The sequence below is a fragment of the Perissodus microlepis genome, chromosome 6 (assembly GCF_051167445.1).
Source record: "Perissodus microlepis isolate ML-2025 ecotype Zambia chromosome 6, ASM5116744v1, whole genome shotgun sequence".
Taxonomy (NCBI): domain Eukaryota; kingdom Metazoa; phylum Chordata; class Actinopteri; order Cichliformes; family Cichlidae; genus Perissodus; species Perissodus microlepis.
Window position 1 is genome coordinate 14,925,405 of NC_140466.1, and position 23,647 is coordinate 14,949,051.

Consider the following 23,647-nt stretch of genomic DNA (forward strand, 5'->3'; position numbering starts at 1 on the left):
CCATCTGGTAGCTAAATACTGGAGGTGATTAGCCAATTATCCAATCCAAGGACAGGAAGAGACTCCACCCAACTACTCGGCAGGCACGCCCAGGTGTCCAACTCCTAAAAGAGACAGGGGAAAAAACCCACAGCCATCCTCTGGTGGGAGGAGTCACGCATAAAACAAAACACTGACAACATTGGATCATAACACAAGCTACATTGTAGCCACAGCTGCCCTGGGGCGCACTGACAGAGGCGAGGCTGCCGGACACTGGCGCCACCGGGCCCTCTGACCACCTAGGAGGTGTCCAGTAGCCATTCTAGTCAGATGTCTTAACCACCTCAGCTGGCTCCTTTCAATGTGGAGAAGCAGCAGTTCAGCCACTCTTCAACAAAACTAATTTCTGCCACCTGTTTTTGTGACCTTACTATTTCAATCAATATATGTGAGGGTAAGAACACAGACTGACGGGTAAATTGACAGCTTTACTTTTATTCTCAGCTCTCTCTTTACCACAACAGATCGGTATTGCATCCACATCACTGCAAATGCCTCCCATGTCAATTTCACTCTCCCCTCACTTGTGAACAAGACACTGAGATACTTGAATTCCTCCACTTGGGGCAGTAACTCGTCCCTGACTTGGAGTGGGCACTCCACCTTTTTCTGACTGAGAACCATGGTCTCAGACTTGGAAGTGCTAATTCTCATTCCTGCTGCTTCACCACTTCAGTGCGAGATGGAGGTCACCACCCAATGATGCCAACAGAACCACATCATCTGCAAAAAGCAAAGATGAGATCCTGAGGCCACCAAAGTGGAGACCCTCCAACAATTGGCTATGCCCAGGTATTCTATCCATAAAAACTATGAACAGATTCAGTGACAGGGCAGCCATGGTGGAGTCCAACACCCTCCAGAAATAAATCTAACTTACTGCCGGCAGTATGAACCAAGCTCTCACAAAAGTTAAACAGGGACTGATTGGCCCATAACAACTGGCCAGACACCCCCCACAGGATAACCAGAGGGACCAGGTTGAATGCCTTCTCCAAGTCGACAAAGCACATGTAGACTGGTTGGGCACCCTCAAATGTCCTCAAGAGCAGCGGTCCCCCAACCCCCGGGCTGGTACTGGTCCGTGAGTCGTTTAGTACCGAGCCGCAAGAGTTGAGGCTTGGGTGTGAAATTTATGGCTTTCAGGGTTTTTGTTTTTATCGTTAACTCGGTTTACCTGGGTTTTTTCCCGTGTGTTTTGAATAAATCTTCCTTTTTTGGTACCAGTACTGTTTTTATTTCCCTATATTTATCCGCGACACCTTAAAGGCCGGTCCATGAAAATATTTTTGTACATAAACCAGGGACCGCTGCTCAAGAGGATAAAGAGCTGGTTGTTTCTGCTGGATCAGAGGTTGACTAACAGGTATGCTCTCCTCTCCAGTACCCTGGGATAGACTTTCCCAGGGATCCTGACGAGTGTGATCCGCCTGTAGTTGGAGCGCACCCTGCAGTCCTCCTTCTTAAACAGGGAACCACCACTCCAGTCAGTTTTACAAACCAGGTGTTTTTAATATTGTTATGATGGACACAAAGACTCACGAAAAGCTCTCCATGGATCATTAATGAAAATGTTTTGTGGTGTTTATTTTGGTTGTTTTGTGCAGACTGCTCATGTATTGTGCATTTGTAATGTGGTTTCCAGTCTTGGTGTGACCAAGAAGAGGTGTAGACAGCAAGAGGCCACCATGACAGATTCTCGCAGTGATTAATCACATCAGGCCAGCGTTAACCTTCAATGTGGCTGTTAAAGGGTTGAATAAATTCACATACAAATAACCTTGCTGTAAAAGGACTAAAGTATATGCAAGGACAGGCAGTCATATTTTGCAAAGAAAGCTCTTTATGGAGATTACAGTAGGAACCCTAAAATAAAACTACTGTATAATAATAATGCTGTAAATGCTACATGCTGTAAAGCTTTAATTCTCTGTAAAATATTTGACAGTAAGAAACTATAGGGCTGTAAATAACGCTATATACAAATATAAATATAGGCCATTTAACAAACATTGCAAATTCTTAGTATACCTAACATGCAAATAGAAAAAAACATGAATGAAAAACTAAGGAGTAAATATAGGTAAAGAAACTGCACTGCTTCGGTTAATCTTTGTGGCCATATTTAGCATACCCTTTCCAAAAACCACAGGTAGACCTAATGGTGCTCACACACTCACGCTCTGTCATTGCTACTTGTGTAAGCAAAACCACACTAGCATGACATTGCTGCTGACATAATGTCAGGCAAGTAAACAGGGACCCAGACCTGGCAACCCGCTGCATTGCAATCATTTGATTATTTGGTTGAGGGAGTGCTTTGCAACCACATTAGGAGGTGTGGGGGACGGAAACAGAGGGAGTGTGTAGGGAGGGCTTAGGGGAATGAGTCAGAGTTGCTTTTTATAAACGACAGGAAATCAGTTTCCCATATTAGTTACTTTTGGAGAGCGTTAATTAAACATGGCAGCCTTCCAAATAAAGGCGCTAACACTGCAAATGCTGTCATTACCTCTGACTTATCGGGCCATTCCCTGACTGAAAGGAGATAACAGGTAATATGAACTGGAAACAATACATTAGTAGCTGGAAACAATACGCAATCTAACAGACACTGACTAACAGAGAAAAATGAATAATGTTATCACCAACTGCACATAACCTGTGTTTATACAGTACAAACCATCGCCATGGTTATGCACATAAAAGAATATGACACAGTCAGGCTGTAGCAGCCTGTGTGCCAGCAGCTGGCATCCTTGGTGCTCAGATGTCAGTGGACTGTTAATTAGCCAGGACACACAGTGCTGGTCATGCTGGGATCAAAGAACTTTTCCAGTAAGTGTTTCAGGGAAAAGTGACCACCACAAGAACAACATGAGGAGTTTTTCCTCTTAGCACCAATCTGACAGCTTTCTAAAATGCCTCCTCGCAACTTTTCTTGCTCCATTTAATGACCATGCTTCTGCCTTTCACCCATTCTCCCTTTTTCCCATGGTATTATTGTGTATGTGCGTGTGTGTGTGTGTGTGTGTGTGCGAGTGTTTTGTTCAGTTTTAGCTATTTGTGTCTTTAAGCACTTTGTAACAAACAAGCCTCATAGAATGATGGAAAATATGCCTGGTGCTACCAGTAGAAATGAGACAGACATATTCTACTTTTCTCATCTGGTGTCTAAGTAAGAAATAAATCTAGAACAGTATAAGTGGTATTTGTAATTGTATGCAGAGGTTTCTTTGTGTGTGCGTGCGTGTGTGAACAAGAGACAGAGAGAGAGAGAGGAAGAGAGAGAAATTGTGGTATCCATGGCAGCAAGTGGGTTTCATTTCCTATTTGCCCTTTTTATTCAGTGCTACTCATCTACGTCCTTGCAAAGTCACATGCATTACTGAACACTTCAGTCACTGTCAGGCTGCTTGACACTATAATATTCAAGGGCTGAATGTACACATTAAGATTCGGCAGGTGTTCTCTTTAAGGACAATTCAGCAGATGTTTTTCTGTCGTACGTCTTCTTACAATTACACCCAGTTATGAAAGAAGCCTTTCTAACCACTAGAACAACTGCTGCCATGGAGTGTCCTTGGCCCTGTCTCTCAACGCTCTGTATTTCTTCTTTCTCCTTACATCTTGGCAGATGGCTGCCCTTCTCTGAACCTAGTTCTTCCAGATTTCTCTTCCTATTAAAAGAGAGTTCTTCTTTTCCACTGTTCCCAAGTGCTTGCTCATAGGGAACCGTCAGGTTGCTGGAGTTTTCACTGTATTGTCGGGCCTTTACCTTAAAATATTAAGCCACTTGAGGTTGTGAACTGGCGCTAAAAAGTTGGTTTCTATCACCTCTGCTTAGGCATCAAATTCAGTTCGGAAAACTTAAAATCCAGTGCTCGCCATCTTCTGTTCCTCTGAATCCAGCAAAGTTTGTTATCTAGCATGCCCTAATAAATGAAATGAATATGCTATTATAGTTTAGTATGAGCAATGACAGCTACTCTATAGTGCTCATTATGCCGAGGCACAGAAGCAAGAATATTTATATCACTCCACACAAACATTCAATCATTCTCTGTAATTCTCCCTTACAAACAGACACGTGCCATCTCTTCATACACACAGTATCTGTGCCCAAGGCCTGTGTGATTATGACATTTGAATGGCAGGCCTGCCCTTTTCAGGTGGTGCTCACTGAGAGCTGCCCTTGTGAGAAGTCACAGTGCTTCCACTATAGATGACTAACACTGAAGATGAGACCCCTCTCTAACTCTGTGCCCTCCCACTGCCTTTCTCCCTTCTTCTTCAGCTCCTCTGCTTTCAGCCACTTCAACCCTGCTTCTTAGATCATTTTCTCTCTGTGGCTCCCTTTCCTGTGACACTCTGCCTGACTCAAGAAGTGATGTGGTCTCTTCCAAGAATTCTTCACAGAAATTCTTGGATACCCAGTCTGGGCATGTAGCATTCATTTTCAGTTGGTGGGCTGCTTTTATGTCTAAATGTGAAAATTGAAATAGAATAAACATGACAGACGCTCAAAGTCTCAACACAGAAGAAATGAAGGTCTTTGCAGAGCAGAAAGCTTTATTTATCACTGTGCAGCTCAGTTATAGGAACCAACATAAAAGGCAATATCTGCATGAAAATAAAGGCAGTATGATGATTTCTTTCCATGTGAATTTGTAAATTGGCCTACCTTTACTATCTAAAAGCTTTTGTTCTAGGAGATGGTTCACATCATCATTTCACTTCATATCTTGGAGAAAGAGAAAATGAAGCCTTCATCAGAGTATACTGTCTTCTCAAAAAACTTGCACAAACCCATATTATGGCTAAGTTTACTTGCTACATCATATTTTAATTTTGGCTGTTAGAGACAGTATTTCAATATTACCGGAATACATTGAATCCTTTCTGGACTTTCATGACGCCATCAGACGTGGTTGCTGAGTGATACATGACCCCGAGGCTCCGTGACAGTGCTGAGACTGATCAAAGGACTCAATCACTCAAGTGAAGAGCCAGCTGTATCCATTTCAAAGTCTAGAAAAGAACTGAAAGCTTGCCGAAGAGACATATCATTTAAACCAATTAGATAGATTTAGGGGTCTCAAACAGAATCTACTTTAGAGACATGCATCCTCAGCATATCTACATTTCAGTAGTAAAACAATCTCGTGTTTACTTAATCTCTGTTTTGTAGATGATCCGAAAGAGTGCGGGAGAGTTTCAGATGCTTTGGAAATCCAGAATATTGAAAAAAATAATGGAAGTGGCAATAGTAATATTATTTTGTTCTCCGCCTGCCTTTCATGATAGCAATTGCCTTTGGATGTGTTACACTTTTGAAGTCTCATCTCTCTGATCCGTCCAACTTTCCTCACTGTTCCATTCTAAAGATGTGGGTTAAACAAGGTTTCCATGGCGACAACTCCTCTTTGCAACACAAAGAGATGCAAGATAGCTTAATTGGTCACTACATCCATGAACTCCATGTCCTGTATATATGACTCATTGTGCACTAAAGACCTTTATCTACAAGACCCCACGTCCTGAGAGTACAGTGGCATATGTACGGCTTCGTGTCTCGATATTGAACAACACTGCTGTCATCGATGTCAACTTGTTAGGTGCCACTGTAAATCTGCTGGAAACTTAACAGATTTTTTTAAGGGCTAGGTTTAGTCATTTTTGTCAAAATCTAAAACACCAATATGCGCTTTCCTTTTACCCAAACCTGTCTTGCCAAAAGCCACCCTCCTTGAGCCTGGCTAGCTTACCAATCATTTAAAAATAATAGAGAGAGATAGATGACTAACTCTTCCTTCACAAACCACCACTATTCAAAAGGTCATACCTATTTGGATCTAGAGTCAGATCACAGGCAACTTCATCCTGACATGGCTCCCGATTAATGCCAGATTCATTATTGTAGTGTTCATAATGCAAATAACATTATAGCGGTGTCTAGAATCCTGCTGACTCATGCACACATATTGAGCAGATGACAATAATCATAGTTCAGTGAAGCATCCTGATATAAACCTGTGGGCTATAGTAGTTTTTTTTTCCACTTTTACTTTAAGAGAACGTGCTAACTTACTTACAATGACTAGGGTTATGAGGTTTCTGTCCTTCAAACCCTATGTGAAAATGTCAAATAGATACAAATACACTGGGTTGACCTGCAAAGCCAAGACACAGCTAATAAATTAATAATAAAATAAATATAGATGAAGTTGCTTCCTGAATTCCTGGGATGGATAGCTCACTACGCTGTCATTGCTCGACCCATGCTTTAAAGTCCTTCTTGGAGCTAAAAGTGGAAAAAGGAGTCCTGTGGAAGAGCACTGCAGAGGAGCGCTGTCATTTGGCTTTAGTCTACATGATGGAGCACGTAAAGCCACAGCACTCTTTCAGGAGGGTGAGTCCTGTCTTGGTGAGGGGCGAAGACGTCTGCTGAGCCCGGGTGGGTGCCCTTCTGGTTGGCATACCTGTAACACGGTACAGTGAACTGTGCTGTATTTATGTATTGCAAAAGACATCTACATCTGTGTGCACACATACATACACAGCAAGATCAATCACTGTATACTGTATAAATAAGTTCTGATAATTAATGCATTTATGGCAAAGACCATAAGTGCATGTCCTGATGCATGCTTAATCAACCAACTAAGGAAATTCCCCAGAAACTGATTCTGTTCATCTGGAAGAAGCGAAACCCAAGTTACAGCAGAATGCAGGTTTCCCCAACTAGCTAAGACTGAAGAAGTCATTTGGATGAAACATTTCTCCCACTGAAAAACGCTGCATCCAGATGAACAGAATCAATTTTTTGGGAACATAAATACATACATTTTTCAGTCAGGTAAAGCACAGTCTCAGCACACCCATTTTCCATTTTATCAGTCGATACTTTCAAAAAAGACAACATTTCAGCTTTCATGACTGAATACCTGTCTTCTTCAGATTTCTTGGCAATTTGGACTTCAGAAAATCTGCCATTTCTTTATCTTCCTCTTTCTCCCTGTAAAAATGAATACATATGTAATACTACAATTGCAAAGTAAAACACTAAAAAATGACAAAGCTGTTATGACCTAAATTTCCCCCTGTTCCAGGAATATTAAAAAGAAAATCTTTTCCACAGGTATTCTTTCATTATCCGAAGCATCCTTAAAAATCAAGAAGGCTGGTTTTTACTAAAGCAGAGAGATGAAACATCCTCCCTAGACACCCACTAGATAAGCGAGCTAATGCACCTCTGGCAGTTAAGATTTCCTGGCAAAGGTTTCTATACGCTTAGTGCATATTAGTGAATGTCGCAGTCTCATTTTGTGTTATTTGAATACAGCCCAAATGCAAATAAGTGTATATAACTTGGATACTTGCAGTGTTTATTGTATATGAATATATATCATATGTATTTAAAAGTGATATCTAATGAATTATATTCAGTTATATTAATATTAATGTGTCTCAAAGATAAAAACTCTCGGGTAAAGATCACAGAGAGATTTCTCCTGTGATAAACAGTCTTGATTTTATAAAAGTAAAGTAAAATAACAGAAGAGAGAGCTTTATATTTATGAGCATGGACAACGTGGCCTTGGGCGCTGTCACATGCATCCTCTCCTCTCTGCACCCATTAACGCACTGCCGTTCTCCTTCTTCGTGGCTCTCACCTTCCCAGCAGCCCTGCGGCTATTTCACAGCATGCCGTCAGCTGCCAGCAGAAAGCGCTGCTCAGACAAACTAACAGTGTTTTATACAGTCTGAGATCAAACCTAGAAAACATGCTTATTATTCTACACGTGGTTGTCCACTCGCAGGCAACGTTAGATTTCAAGCTATGCAAATTAAATGTGAAATGTTTGAACCTGTGAGGATGAATATGCTACTCTGGTAGCAAATTCATCCTCACAGCAAAGCATCTGGGTCAACATTTTAAGATGCATTTATTTTCTATTGCTGCAAAATGGACAAACTGGAAGTTGATTACAGAAGATCTCAAAAACAACATGAACAGTTTAGGTGCATTTGTCCTTAAAGCACCTACTACACACTTGACCTATGGTAAGCCTGTTTTAAACTAATAAGCAATGATGATGTGTCATTTCCACATCAGTTGGCTGATTAAACCTATTTCTCTCTTTCTTTCTTTTAGTTTTGTTTTTAAATCATCAGGAGCTCCCCTTGCAGAGCTCATTGATGCACCCTGACACATCTTTAATTGAAATGGCTCTCTGCTGTGCGCTCTGTGGGACCCTCTCTGGCAGCAACGCGCCTGAGGAAACATTCAACTTTTTTCATGGGGAGCAAAAGAACTCCTTTGTCAAAACATGCATATTTTGGGTGCTGAACTGAGAGAAAAAATTATCAGCATTAGTGACTACTGAGGAGGTGCGAATCTGTGGCTTATCAGTCATTATGAAGATTTTAAGGAGGGATGAAAGATGAAAAAAACCATATCAAGCGTTTTTCCCTGCATGTACTTCCATGTGATCTGCATATGCATTAGGACTGCATTTTTAATGATTCACTCAGATTTCACGTGTGGAAGCGACCAAAGAACTCCAGTCTAGGCCATCTGTAAATCACTGAGATGAAAGCACACCTGAGACGTTCAAATTCAACATCATCCACGAGGAAATCTCTGGTCTCTACCAGCTTTTGGATCTGCTGTAGCAGCTCTTCCTCCTTCTGCCGGTCATCATTGGACTTGTCATTATCTGGAATAGCACGAAAGAAGACGACATCAGGACTATGTCCCACATTAGCTACTTTGAGTAATATGTTACTGTTTGTGCACGCAGATGAATGAACAGCTAGCTATAATGACGCACATGCAAAAATTTTGATTGATCCTTCAGTTGACTACAATCATTTATAGTTAAGAGTTAAAATGAAACCTATGGAAAAAGCAAGTCAGTATAAAGACCAGAAGCAAATGAAACACTTTATCAAGATCTTTAAAATAATGCACCTAACATTGGTTGAGTTCTTGATCAACCATCAGTGGCTACGTTATTTATTGTAAATTGTTTGCTTCATCTGTTAATAAAAAACAGCACTGCAGAGCAGGTTTGGAGAGTCGGATAAGATGTCCATAATTATTTTTGCATCCCTGTTGTTTACTTCCATTTGTTTATGCTAAGCCATAATCAAACTTTTAGATAAGGCATGAATATTAGAAATTTCCTGTCCAGCTGTTTGCCCTGGCTCTTTATGCAAACGTAGCTAAGCACTTGCTGGCTTCAGCTCCAAATGTGTGGGAGTGGAATTGATCTACTCATTCTGTTCTTGGCAACAGAGTGAATAAACCTATTCCCCAATATGTCATCATGATTTTGTTTGTTTGTTTGTTTGTTTTGGTCCAATAGCAGCAATCATGAACACCCAAAGGACTTCTACCTGGTATGGACACTAATTTGTGAAGCTCCTTCTTCAGACGAGTAATCTCTTTGCAGAGCTGAATGTCATCCATCCTGTTCAGGCATGATGGCGTAAAAGAAACACATGCACACATAAACAGAAAAAGAGCACTTATTTAAGCACTGCAGATGATGAAAATCAGAGCACTTTTTACGCTACATGTTCCAACATTACTTTGCAATTAACAGTAACATATTTTGTTTTTTACTAAAGGCTTTTTCTTGTTTTTTTCACATACATATTGCTTCATCCATATATATTGTTAAACAGAATTCATGGTCAGTAGTTTGCCAGGGTATAATGGTTAGGGTTATATTATTTAAAGACAAACCCACTTAAAGAGCTTATTAGACAGTTCTCATGTAGCCTGGTATAAAGACTAGTGACTCAGAGAATTGATTAATTCAGTCAGAGAAAGGCTTACTAATGGGACTTTACATCATCATTTAGCAGCAAACAGGTATTTGAAACTGATAGTGTCTCTGGAGTAAAAGCAAGCACTCAGTGCAAAATCCTCCAGGCTCTCCAGAGTTTGTGCATAAACCTTCATCCTGCCCCTGAACGTTCATGATGTTCAGCAAGGCCATTACCATCATTACCATCAGCAAGAAGGAGTCATTGTCTGTAATTACCATCTCACTGGGAAATGAGATAATGACCTCATCAAGACACATGGACTTCTTAAGCAACCATTTTCTGTCATGGTAAAAAATAAAAAGAACTGTGCCTGCTGAACAAAAAACAAAAAAACATCTTCACCATACACGAAGCACTACTGAATCCCTGGTTGCCATGTCAATAAAATGAGAAAGAGAAATATAATGTGGTCATCATTATCGTCTGGCCTCAACCCCTGTGAGACGCTGTCAATGACCCTTAAAAGTAGATTTATGGGGATGGACGACCGTATTCAAGAGTAAATTCTTGCTTCACTCCTGAATAGGAAAAAAATGAAATTCAAACAGAGAAAGCTTGTTATTGATCTTATATTTAACAAAGGAGGTGACACAATCTTTCTGAGCAGAAGTCCCTGAAGCAGGTCTGAGCCAGATAGCCGTTCTCTGTTTCAGTGACCCTTCACAGAATCAGTGTGAGTGGATCATTACTGATAGTGAAGAGGGATGGAAGCCCCTCCGTGCCTTGCTTGTCAAGCAAGAGGCCATCGCATGAACTCTGTATCCTATGAACAGACTTTTATTACAAACCACACACATACAGGCTCAGAAAAGGCTACACACACATTCATACATATTACACACATTCATCACTGTCAATAGAAAAAGAGACTCAACGCCACACTTGTCTACCTGTTATGTCAGATCCCATCCTTACATGAGCATCTGATAAAATGGCCAATGGCCAAGAGATGGCGATTTGGAATGGAAACTTAACTTATTAGACAAAAAAATAAATAAATAAATAAATGAATAAAATCCTTGCTTGCTACTCCACACACGTCACTCCTCGCATTCCCCCTGCCATCTGAGCAGGGGGAAGTATATGAATAAATATCCATGTATTAGCCAGCTTTGTGGAAGCTGCAGTGGAGCCATTGAAATTGTAATGGGGGTAGTTTAGGGTGTAGCTGATGGGAATTACAGACAAAAAAATTAGAGGAATTATGCCTGAGGTTTTATTTCTGAAACGTGTCCTAAATGATTACACTGCTCTTAATAGGGAAAGCATCACTGCAAATATTATAGGTTGTTTAATTTTTGCACTTATTAAAAACTCTGAATCCTTTATCTTATTCAGATTTACTACAGAATCTACAAGTTGCCCTCCAGGACTGATGAAGAAAATCAAAAAAATGATTTCAAATAACACTGAGGTGCATTTGAAGCATCTAAACTAAAAATGTACACAGTCATCAAGTTTCAAAACTGACTTCTACAAATCTAATTTAAAATACTAGTACATCCTAGTAAGTAAATTCATGCCACTCCATCAATCAGTTAATTTTTTTAGCAACATTTGAAGGGTAAGTTTGGATAGATTGCCATGGAAATTTGGTTTTAAAATGTTTATGCATCAGCAAAAATAGGCCCTAGATTACATATGCATGTTAACGTCATATTAGCATGATAACAAAGTGTCAACATCACGCTCAAAGGCAATCCTAACCACATCTCAGGCAGACCATTTTCAAAGATGTGCAGCTTCTGAAATGTGAGCTGAGCCCAAGATGGATATTTACACTCATGCACCACTGTGCAACCTTCTTGCTCTTATTTTTCTGCTTTGCAGAATACAGAAAGTGCACATTCTTGTATAAGTGACTGCTCTCAGTGCAAATTGTGGCACGATGTACAAAACAAAAAGTATATAAATAACTTTACATCGTCCTCTTTTTATAGGCTTAAATGACCATTATACTCAGTGTAATTATCTATTAGATGTAGATTTAAAAAAAGACCCTACTTGTCAATTGTAAGGTTCGATTTCTCATTTTTACACACCTAGTGGTAAAGATTTAACAATAACACAGTTGGATCTCAATTTTTCATGCATTAATTTTACCTTCTGTTGTGCAAATTTAAGCATAATAATACTGACAAAATAAATCATCTGCCAGCTCAACTAAAATCTAACAAGCAATGAATTTTCACACCCACAGCAAACAATGGTTTTAAGTCCTCACATGTATCTGAGCTCTGACTCTCTCCTAACCAGGACATCCCTGATCCTCTCAATCTTAAAGAGCTCCCCCTCGATGTCATCCACGGTGATGGTGGAGTCTGCCATGGACACCACGTCGTCCTCTGAAAGAGAGACAGCGAGAGACTTAGTCTTTCTGACAAAAGACCACACACTGGAAAAAAATACAACATTCCTAACAATGCATTTAGATTATAGACTCTTCAGTAGGTTAAAACATGCCACACACAGATTGGTGATGTGTGTGCACACTTTTGAAGATGATCTACTGTGGCATTTCAGAACCATAACTGCATATGAATTTGCATTTTAAACTGTATAAACAGCTGCAGCAGAAACTGCTGCTAGATGAGCAGAAGAGCAGAGTGTCACAGCCAAATTACCATGTGTCAGCAGCTGGCACAACTTGCATGGCTGTCGCCCCCACACACACATAACTGTGCATACACACAAACACTTTAATTGCATGATGCGTTAGGCCAGGAAGTAAGGCAGTAAAGCTGTCAACCCCTTCCACTGCAGTTTTGTTTACACTGCCATGTTGTGCTGTACAAAGTCTCTAACTGCCTGTCACTATGCATAAAGAAAAAAAATATACATTCTATTCCATGTTGTTATATTTAACGTTTATTAGTAATATTTCACATTATTTTTTAATTTTGCAGTTGCCTGTTTTCATAATTTCCACATGTGCTGTTCATAAATAAAATTTACAATCTGTGGTATGTGACTATGTGATATCCTTGTTTTGCATAGACTAGAATACACGTACAGCATTTAATACTTTTGTGTGTGCTGTGCTTAAAAGACATTTAATAATTAACTGCTGGCCGCAAAATAATTTACAATGAACGCTAATAGGAAGGAACAATGAAACAATTCACAAATTATTTTTACAACATGCTGAATTTGTGGCATGTTGTAACACAGAGATCCTTGATGACTTCCAACAAAAGCCTGATAAATAAATAAAAAATAAATAAAGCACTGCTGTGAGGAAAAACACTTTAAGGGTGTTTATTTTGCATAGTTTGCCCACCAGAGGGCATTCTGCAACTTCCTTGCTGGCCAGCTTGTGGAAATGTAAACATAACAACCAGCTGGTCTGTACTTGTATAGCGCTTTACTTGGTCCTAAGGACCCCAAAGCGCTTTACACTATACACAATCATCCACACACTGGTGATGGCAAGCTACAGTGTAGCCACAGCCACCCTGGGACGCACTGAGAGGCGAGGCTGCCGGACACTGGTGCCACCGGGCCCTCTGACCACCACCAGTAGGCATCGGGCAAAGTGTCTTGCCCAAGGACACAACGACCAACACTGTGGGAGCTGGGGCTCGAACCGGCAACCTTCCGATTACAAGACGAACGCCCAACTCTTGAGCCACGATCGCCCCATAGCCATGATCGCCCCCAGTAAAGTCGCAGAGCTTAAAGAGACACTTGTTGTGACAATAAAACAAGATAATTTTTGAATTGCACTGTTATAATATCTTAGCAAGGAGTCATATTCAGTATCTTATTATTACTCCTATCCTATTCCAGTGTTTTTATAAACATATAAATATAATAATAAAGGTTATCTTATAACTAACATAATAAATGTTGGATTTCAGGTGTCTGAAAGAAATAAGAAGTAATTGGCCAACATATCAGCTTGTTAAATCACCAAATATCAGTACAGGTATCGGTCTAAATAATCTGACATCTGTCGGGCTCTAGATTTATCATAAGAAATCAATTGTTAAAACATTAACCCACAATAAAAATTTGCAAAACTTGCTGAAAATAGACACAATCTGTCCCAAAGCATCCAGAAAATTTTGTGTGGTACAAAAAGACAGTACTTCATTGAGAGCAGCTGCTGTACACTGTGAGTAACACAAATCTAAGCTGACCTTTTTAAAAGTAGATGGCTGAAGACCGACAATGACAGCTACTGTGACTTTATAACTGAAACAGGTCACCTCTTGTCTTGAGTTGTTCCTTTTATCAGTGTAGCGGTGCTGGACACCTGTCACTTCCCTGCAGCGAGCAGCCTTACATTATGGGGTGAGAGGAACACAGCCAGGGAGATACCACTTCTGACAGTCTGTCCCTGTTTCCTCCTGAGGTCATTAAAGTCTTTCTATATACACACCATTACTCAGTGGAGCTTTATTATGGAATCTCTATTCAAGCCTCAATTAGCCCTGGGGTGGAGCACAGCTGTCTAGGTTCAAAGTGCAGTGAAAACACTTATTCTGCACTAGCCTGACAAAAAAGCAGAATAGAAATTCAAACTCCAGGGTGACTTCAGGGTAAAAGCATTAACCATACTTTATGATAACTGCAGGTTTACATGGACTCACATTGCTATGAAAGATTAGCTTGTTTTGTTTTGTTTTTTGCTGCATAAGAGACATCTGTGCGACATCAGCATAGCATCAACACAACCCTGACGCTTTAGAACAGAGAACATTGAGTGACATGAACATAAACTGTTAATGGGAATATTCATTTGAAAGACATCAACGTTACATGTCTTTCTAATACTTTAATTACACGAGGAATCCCCCCTCCCAAAAAAGAGATTTTTATAAAACAGTGTAATCTTAAAATATTACTTCTAGTTGACAATACAAATGGGAAGCTTTCCATGAGCAAAAACAAAAAGACATAATGTTACATAATGTACATAATGTGATAATTCCCCATGCCTCTGGTCTTTTGTGTTTCCATAATAATCATTATTTCTCAGCAATTTGGTTCTACTGTCTTACTTTAAAACTGTAAAAACTAGAAATTTGTGTCATCAGGTTTTTAAAAAAAGCATTTTGACCTTTGAGCCAGTGTGCTTTCTCACTTTATTTCTAACTATAGAGAATAAGAACTACTCTAATGACTGTCTATGGAGCCAGGAGGCAATTAGCTCAGCTTATAGCTAACACTTGAAGCGCAGAGAAATCAATTCAATTCAATTCAATTCAATTCAATTTTATTTATATAGCGCCAAATCACAACAAAAGTCGCCTCAAGGCGCTTCATAGATACAGAGAAAAACCCAACAATCATATGACCCCCTATGAGCAAGCACTTTGGCGACAGTGGGAAGGAAAAACTCCCTTTTAACAGGAAGAAACCTCCGGCAGAACCAGGCTCAGGGAGGGGCGGCCATCTGCTGCGACCGGTTGGGGTGAGAGAAGGAAGACAGGATAAAAGACATGCTGTGGAAGAGAGACAGAGGTTAATAACAGATATGATTCAATGCAGAGAGGTCTATTAATACATAGTGAGTGAGAAAGGTGACTGGAAAGGAAAAACTCAATGCATCTTGGGAATCCCCCGGCAGCCTACGTCTATTGCAGCATAACTAAGGGAGGATTCAGGGTCACCTGGTCCAGCCCTAACTATATGCTTTAGCAAAAAGGAAAGTTTTAAGCCTAATCTTGAAAGTAGAGATAGTTTCTGTCTCCCGAATCCAAACTGGAAGCTGGTTCCACAGAAGAGGGGCCTGAAAACTGAAGGCTCTGCCTCCCATTCTACTTTTAAATACTCTAGGAACAACAAGTAGGCCTGCAGAGCGAGAGCGAAGTGCTCTAATAGGGTGATATGGTACTACAAGGTCATTAAGATAAGATGGGGCCTGATTATTTAAGACCTTGTATGTGAGGAGCAGGATTTTGAATTCAATTCTGGATTTAACAGGAAGCCAATGAAGGGAAGCCAAAACAGGAGAAATATGCTCTCTCCTTCTAGTCCCTGTCAGTACTCTTGCTGCAGCATTTTGGATTAGCTGAAGGCTTTTCAGTGAGTTTTTTGGACATCCTAATAATAATGAATTACAGTAGTCCAGCCTGGAAGTAATAAATGCATGAACTAGTTTTTCAGCGTCACTCTGAGACAGGATATTTCTAATTTTAGAGATGTTGCGCAAATGGAAGAAAGCAGTCTTACATATTTGTTTAATATGTGCGTTGAAGGACATGTCCTGGTCAAAAATGACTCCAAGGTTCCTCACAGCGTTACTGGAGGCCAAGGTAATGCCATCCAGAGTATGAATCTGGTTAGATACCATATTTCTAAGATTTTCAGGGCCGAGTACAATAACCTCAGTTTTATCTGAATTAAGAAGCAGAAAGTTAGCGGCCATCCAGGTCTTTATGTCTTTAAGACATTCCTGCAGTTTAACTAATTGGTGTGTGTTATCTGGCTTCATGGACAGATAGAGCTGGGTGTCATCTGCATAGCAGTGAAAATGTATGCTATGTCTTCTAATGATGCTGCCTAAGGGAAGCATGTATAATGTAAACAGAATTGGTCCTAGCACTGAACCCTGTGGAACTCCATAATTAACCTCAGTGTGTGAAGAGGACTCTCCATTTACATGAACAAATTGGAGTCTATTAGATAGATATGATACAAACCACTGCAGTGCAGTACCTGTAATACCTACAGCATGTTCTAATCGCTCTAATAGGATATTATGGTCGACAGTATCGAACGCTGCACTGAGGTCTAGCAGGACAAGCACAGAGATGAGTCCACTGTCAGAGGCCATAAGAAGATCATTTGTAACCTTCACTAAAGCTGTTTCTGTGCTGTGATGAGCTCTGAAACCTGACTGAAACTCTTCAAATAAACCATTCCTCTGCAGATGATCTGTTAGCTGTTTGACAACTACTCTTTCAAGGATTTTTGATATGAAAGGAAGGTTGGAGATTGGCCTATAATTAGCTAAGACTGCTGGGTCTAGAGATGGCTTTTTGAGTAAAGGTTTAACCACAGCCAGCTTGAAGGCCTGTGGTACATAGCCGACCATTAGAGATAGGTTGATCATATTTAAGATCGAAGAATTAATCAATGGCAGGACTTCTTTGAGCAGTTTTGTAGGAATGGGGTCTAAAAGACACGTTGATGGTTTGGAGGAAGTAATTATTGAAGTTAACTCAGAAAGATCAATTGGAGAAAAAGAGTCTAACTTAACATCAATGGTACTAAGAGTAGCTGTAGATAATATTACATCTGTGGGATGATTACTGGTAATTTTTTCTCTAATGATAAAAATTTTATTTGTGAAGAAGTTCATGAAGTCATTACTAGTTAACGTTAAAGGGATGGTTGGCTCAACAGAGCTCTGACTGTTTGTCAGCCTGGCTACAGTGCTGAAGAGAAACCTGGGGTTGTTCTTATTTTCTTCAATCAGTGATGAATAGTAAGATGTTCTGGCTTTGCGGAGGGCTTTCTTATAAAGCAGCAAACTATTTCTCCAGGCTAAATGATGATCCTCTAAATTTGTGACACGCTATTTCCTCTCCAGATTACGAGTCATCTGCTTTAGGGTACGTGTTTGAGAATTATACCACGGAGTCAGGTACTTCTGATTAGAGACCTTAGTTTTCACTGGAGCTACAGTATCCAGAGTCGTACGTAGTGAGGAGGTGAAATTATTAACAAGATAATCGACCTCTGTTGGGGTAGCGTTCAGATAGCTGCTCTGCTCTGTGTTGGTACAGGGCATTGAAGATGATAACAGTGGGTGGATTATATTCTTAAACTTAGTTACAGCGCTTTCAGAAAGACATCTACTTTGATAAAATCTACTCTCCACCGCTGTGTAATCAATTATTGTAAATGTAAATGTTATCAGGAAATGATCAGACAGGAGAGGGTTTTCAGGAAACACTGTTAAATGTTCAGTTTCTATGCCATATGTTAAAACAAGATCTAGAGTGTGATTAAAGTGGTGGGTGGGTTCTTTTACATTTTGAGAGAAGCCAATTGAGTCTAATAACAGACTAAATGCCATGTTGAGGCTGTCATTTTTAGCATCTACATGGATGTTAAAATCACCCACAATAATTATTTTATTTGAGCTCAGAACTAAATTAGATATAAAGTCTGAGAAATCAGACAGAAACTCTGTGTAAGGCCCAGGTGGACGATAGATGATAACAAGTAAGACTGGTTTCTGAGTTTCACAGCTGGGGTGGACAATGTTAAGCATCAGGCTTTCAAATGAATTAAAAGTCTGTCTTGGTCTTTCATTAATTAATAGGCTGGTGTGAAAAATTGCTGCCACACCGCCCCCTCGGCCTGTGCTTCGAGGTTTCTGGTAGTTAGAATGACTCGGGGGTGTTGATTCATTTAAACTAACATAATCATCCTGCTGCAACCAGGTTTCTGTAAGGCAGAGTAAATCAATTTGTTGATCAATTATTAAGTCATGTACTAACAGAGACTTGGAGGAGAGAGACCTAATATTTAATAATCCACATTTCACTGTTTTACTCTTTGGTTCAGATGTGGATACTGTATTGTTCTTTCTTTTTGATTGTTTATGTTTAAGTTGTTTGTTGCTGGTTTTTAGTTTGTTTTTTGTCTTTTTGGAAGCTGACACAGTCTCTATGGAGATGGGTTTTTGGGGGGATAGCAGGAGGAGAGAAGCTGCAGAGAGGCGTGTAAGACTGCAACTCTGCTTCCTGGTCCCAACTCTGGATAGTCATATTTTGGGGGGTTTAATAAATTTGTCCATATTTCTAGAAATGAGAGCTGCTCCATCCAAAGTGGGATGGATGCCGTCTCTCCTAACAAGACCAGGTTTCCTCCAGAAGGTTTGCCAATTATCTATGAAGCCCACATCGTTTCTGGGACACCACTCAGACAGCCAGCAATTTAAGGAGAACATGCGGCTAAACATGTCACTCCTGGTCTGATTGGGGAGGGGACCAGAGAAAACTACAGAGTCTGACATTGTTTTAGCAAAGTTGCACATCGATTCAATATTGATTTTAGTGACCTCCGATTGGCGTAACCGGGTGTCATTACTGCCGACGTGAATTATGATTTTACTGAATTTACGTTTACCCTTAGCCAGCAGTTTTAAATTTCCTTCAATGTCGCCTGCTCTGGCCCCTGGAAGACAATTGACTATGGTTGCCGGTGTCTCTAGCTTCACATGTCTGAGAACAGAATCACCAATTACCAGAGTTTGACCCCCGGCGGGTGTGTCACCGAGTGGGGAAAAACGGTTAGACACATGAACGGGTTGGTGGTGTACCTGGGGCTTCTGTTTAGGACTATGCTTCCTCCTCACCGTGACCCAGCCGCCCTCTTTCCCCAGCTGCTTGGGGTCTGCCGGGGAACAGCTAGCGGGGCCTACGCTATCTTCGGCTGCACCAGCTACAGGGGCCTGGCTAGCTACGGGTGAATGAAGGGTGCGAAGCCGAGTCTCCAATTCAGTAATCCTGGCCTCCAGAGCTGCAAATATGCTACATTTGTTACAGATATCATTACTGCTAAAGGAGGCCGAGGAGTAACTAAACATCTGACACAATGAGCAAGAAAGTGCAGGAGGGACAGGTGAAGTAGCCATGGTGCTAACGAGTCGGCTACGAGCTAAGCTAAGCTAGCGAAACAGTACAGAGACAGTGAGTGAATACTTTGGCTATAAATTAGGTAGTGAGTACACAGAAAGTGTGCTTCGGAAGAAGCACGTGAAGATTATACTATGAAAGAAGAATGTATTTAAAAGTTGTTAATTAAATTGCTAAGCAAATAAGCTACTCAGAAACACCACTGTGTTTGAGAAGGAACAGGAAGTGATACTCTACCGCAGAGCGAGCCCAGTGTTTAACTGAAGTAATCTGTTTCAGTCTCTTTAACTGCTGTGCCAACTGTGCTCTTCTTGTTATCAAAATTACAGACATGAAATGTCTCCAGTAAAAAGGTGACACTGGATTGTAAAAAAAATGGAGCAGACTTATGTTAAGTGTTCAACCTGTTTTTTCATCTTTTTGACATGGTCACAGCAGTGTGTGCATTTTTCCAAACATTTAGCGAGGCCATTAGCTTTAAGTTAGAAAGCTTTATTGTGGCATGATCGGAGGACTTCATGCTTAGTTTTGGGGGTTTAGGTTTCAGTCAGGTGTAGGTAAGTGTTCAGTTTTGGTTCTTAGATGGGATATATAAGGTTTAGATATGGGGATTAAAAAGTGTGTTATTATGGCATAGAGGCAAGTGAAAGAAAAACAAAATAGTCGCTAACAGGACACAGCAGAGTATTTAATCAGCTGGTCACCTGGGTTTTACATAAATGAAATGCAGTGTTTTAACGTTCACTACTCTGCTGAACTTTCAGAAATCTACACTCCTACCTTGAGAGCTTCCCAGTCTCGCAGTCATTTTCAAACACTGTTTAAAACCTACTTATTCTCACTCTCTTTCAGTTCTAATTGAACAGGGCACTCTGACTTGTATTAACACAGCCTTATTTACTTTATTTGATCATTTTTAGTGTATATTTACTGTTGATGTAGTGATGTATGAATACAGTACAGCACTTTGGTCAGCTGACATTATTTTAAAATAAGCTACAAAAATAAAACTGACTTGTCACAAAAAGACATTGCAGCCACTTTGAAGATAAATATTACAGACAATTCACTACATGTATGCCTACTCAAAAACTCACTGAAGCTTCTTTTTAAACACGATTATGGATTTTCCTATCTGGGTTAAACACTATAATGTGTCCTGATGTCGTGAAAAACTCTTGGGTTGCTTTTGTAGTGTGCTTTGGGTCATTATCCATTTGCACTGTGAAGTGTGTCCAGTTAGTTTAGCAGCATTTGGCCAAATCTGAGCAGAGAGTATAGCCCTGTACACTTCAGAAATCATCCTGTTACTTCTGTCAGGAGTCACATCATCAAAAAACACTCGTAACCTGGTCCCACTGGCGTTACAAGCCCAAGCCATAACACTGCCTCCACCATGTTTGACAGATGATGTGGTATACTTTAGATCAAAGATGTTTTTCCGCTTCTGCATACTTTTCTCTTTGCATCATTATAGTGCAAAAAAGGACTTCTTTTCAGAACTGCACAGTGTCTTTTACATTTTTTCCTGACAAAACCTAATTTGGTCTTCCTGTTCTCATATATAAGCAATGGTGTGCACCTCGTTGTAAACCCTCTGTATTTCCATTTGTGATCGTGGGCCTTTACAATGGTACGTCCACCTCTTGACTTGGTTAAATGTTGTGAAGTTTTTTTTCTCAACCATGGAAATTTCTCTGTCACTATGAATAGGGATTTTCCCATCTGTTTTTAACACTGTATTGTATCCTGGGGTCAGATCTATTATTACATGGGTTGTTAACAAGTCAAATGCACTTTGAATTATATCATTAGACACAATATGCTCTGCTGCAAAGGCTCTCTAAGACAAGTAATTTTGCCACTGAGCAGTTATGACTCATCACTAGACTTCCTTTACACCTTCTATCCGTTCTCTCACTCTCACTGTTAGTGTTTCTCATCTGCCTTTGCTTCGCCTCACTCTGTATCTCTCCTACTCTGCCCTGCCCTTCTTTTCATCCAAACCCCTAAAGATGTGAATTAAATTATGAGCTCAGTTTTACTCTTTTCTTTGACTCCAACTTTCTCTCTTACACTGCCCTGATACGTTCTATGCCTAATGAGGCAAACCATCATACTGACAGACAGATCAGCCTGATTAGAGACCCCAAGGCAAACACAGAGGAGAGAGAGGTGGGAAAATCATTTAGTGTAGAGGAAAAACATAGAGGGCTTAACAGAGAGTCTGCAATAAAAAAAAGACATTGCAAAAAAACCAAAAAAAACCACAAATGCTGCTAATTAACAGTTAAAGTCACTTTCCTTGAAAATAAATGTTCACTTGCCTTTTTTTTCACTCATTATTTGAGTACTAGACTGTTATTCAGACAAATCAAGTCGCTGGGCATTTTGTTGAGAAAATGTAATCTGTCTAATGGAATTAATGTCATAAAGAGGCGTAAATGAGTTATCTTTTTAGTTACTAATAGATGATGCCAGCGTCCTGCCAAGACCCACATGTGGGCTATTATTCCTTATTTGAATAGCTGATCTCTAAGTAACCTCACCTTACTTTTAATCAAGCAAGGAAACAAACAGGCACACGCACACACACACACACACACTGCCACTCAATAGACACCTGTGGATTCTTGACATTTTCTGAGCTGCAGCTTGTTCTGCTACTGGATAAATACATTGATCTGATCTATCAGTGCTGAAAACGCTCCCAATTAATTGTTAGGGCCTATTATTGTGTGTTTTACAAATTTACCCATATATTTAGATTACATAGTTGTATAAACACAAGAAATAAACTTTACATAATGCATGTTTGTCAAACGAGGAACGTATGCTAATAAGCGCAAAACGATATAAATATATTCAAAGACAATGCTGTTTTTTAATATGCTCGATACATTAAATTATTACATTAAATTTGTTTTTTTTTCCTTTTGTGTGTGTGTACAAAGCTAATGAGGTCACCACAAGTTCACCAAACAGTTAAGACAGGAGACACTATTTGTAGCAATGCAATGCTAATGAGAACATTTCACACTAAAACCAGAATGCACAGAATTTAGTAATACTGCAGTGAACTAAAAACACATACACACTTAAGACGTCATTTAAACGTGACTGACATTATCGAAAAGTAATTATAAACCAGCAATTGTTTACTAGATAACCTGCTTTGTGGGTGTCTCTGCTCCATTCAGTGCGCTCCAGTGAACCGTACTGATGCTTCTTATCCATCGGTCCAACAGCTGCTCCTCTATTCTCCGTGCTTCCAATCGCAGAGGCTGGGGAACAGCAAAGACAGCTACAGGGGAGGGTCTCGCAGTTGTTGTGCTTCATTAAGTCATCGCCAGTCAGTCAACAACCTGCTGAGGCAGAGACAGCGAGATGCTCCAGTGATCTCCACCCGCTCCGACAGGTGACGGTGTGCGCGCGTGTGCGTTTGCAGCCTGCTAGTGTTACTACCTGGTCAACGCAAACGCGGATTTGATAGCAAATAAATAGCGACATCTGGTGGCACGTGGTTTCAATTACAGTTGGAGCCACAATTTGTCTGCCTCTGCACACCATCACAGTGGGTTTATCATTGAAACAATCGATATGTGATCGAAGCCCAGACTTTTAGATTAAATTAAATGTTTTAGGAATTACAACAGTTTCCATAAATAGTTCTCCATTTTCAGAGGCTCAGAATTAATTGGACAAGCAAACATACTTTCAAGAGCATGGATCATTTTTATTTCTTTATTTCTTTCCTGGTCATTAATTCCAAAAATCAGTTATGCTTATGTTGTGTCTTCTGCTAAATTCTTATTTGGTTTTCCTGTTCTTGGGTATGATTAGTGGTTTTCACCTTGTTGTGAACCCTGTTGTTTATTTCCATGAAGGCATTCATTCGTGAATGAAGGCGTCTCTTGACTGTAATGATGATGATGATGATACACCTACCTTCTCCTCGTCTTGAGTTTTTTTTTTAGATGTTATGAAGTCTTTTTTCTTAACCATGGAAATAATTCATCATTTCAGCTGACTTTTGTGGTCTTTCAGGCTGTTTGGTGTTGCTGAGCTTGTCATTGCAGCTTTTTTTTCAGCTTTAGTGGCGACAATCTTCGCTTTCCCAAAGGTTCTCTTTGGAACTGATATTTAAAATTACAGTGAAAAGC

The 23,647-nt window shown here is 40.1% G+C and overlaps 1 protein-coding gene across 1 annotated transcript; it reads right to left on the bottom strand.

The window, feature by feature from the left end:
- Positions 1-4,596: 4,596 nt before the first annotated feature.
- Positions 4,597-22,947, bottom strand: pik3r6a (phosphoinositide-3-kinase regulatory subunit 6a). Its single transcript, XM_084930972.1, has 6 exons — positions 22,655-22,947; positions 12,110-12,230; positions 9,448-9,521; positions 8,651-8,765; positions 6,990-7,060; positions 4,597-6,524 (listed from the first exon to the last, which is right to left on the bottom strand). The coding sequence occupies exons 1-6, from the start codon at positions 22,821-22,823 to the stop codon at positions 6,412-6,414; spliced, it is 663 nt and encodes a 220-aa protein (XP_084787098.1). The 5' UTR covers positions 22,824-22,947; the 3' UTR covers positions 4,597-6,411.
- Positions 22,948-23,647: the final 700 nt, after the last annotated feature.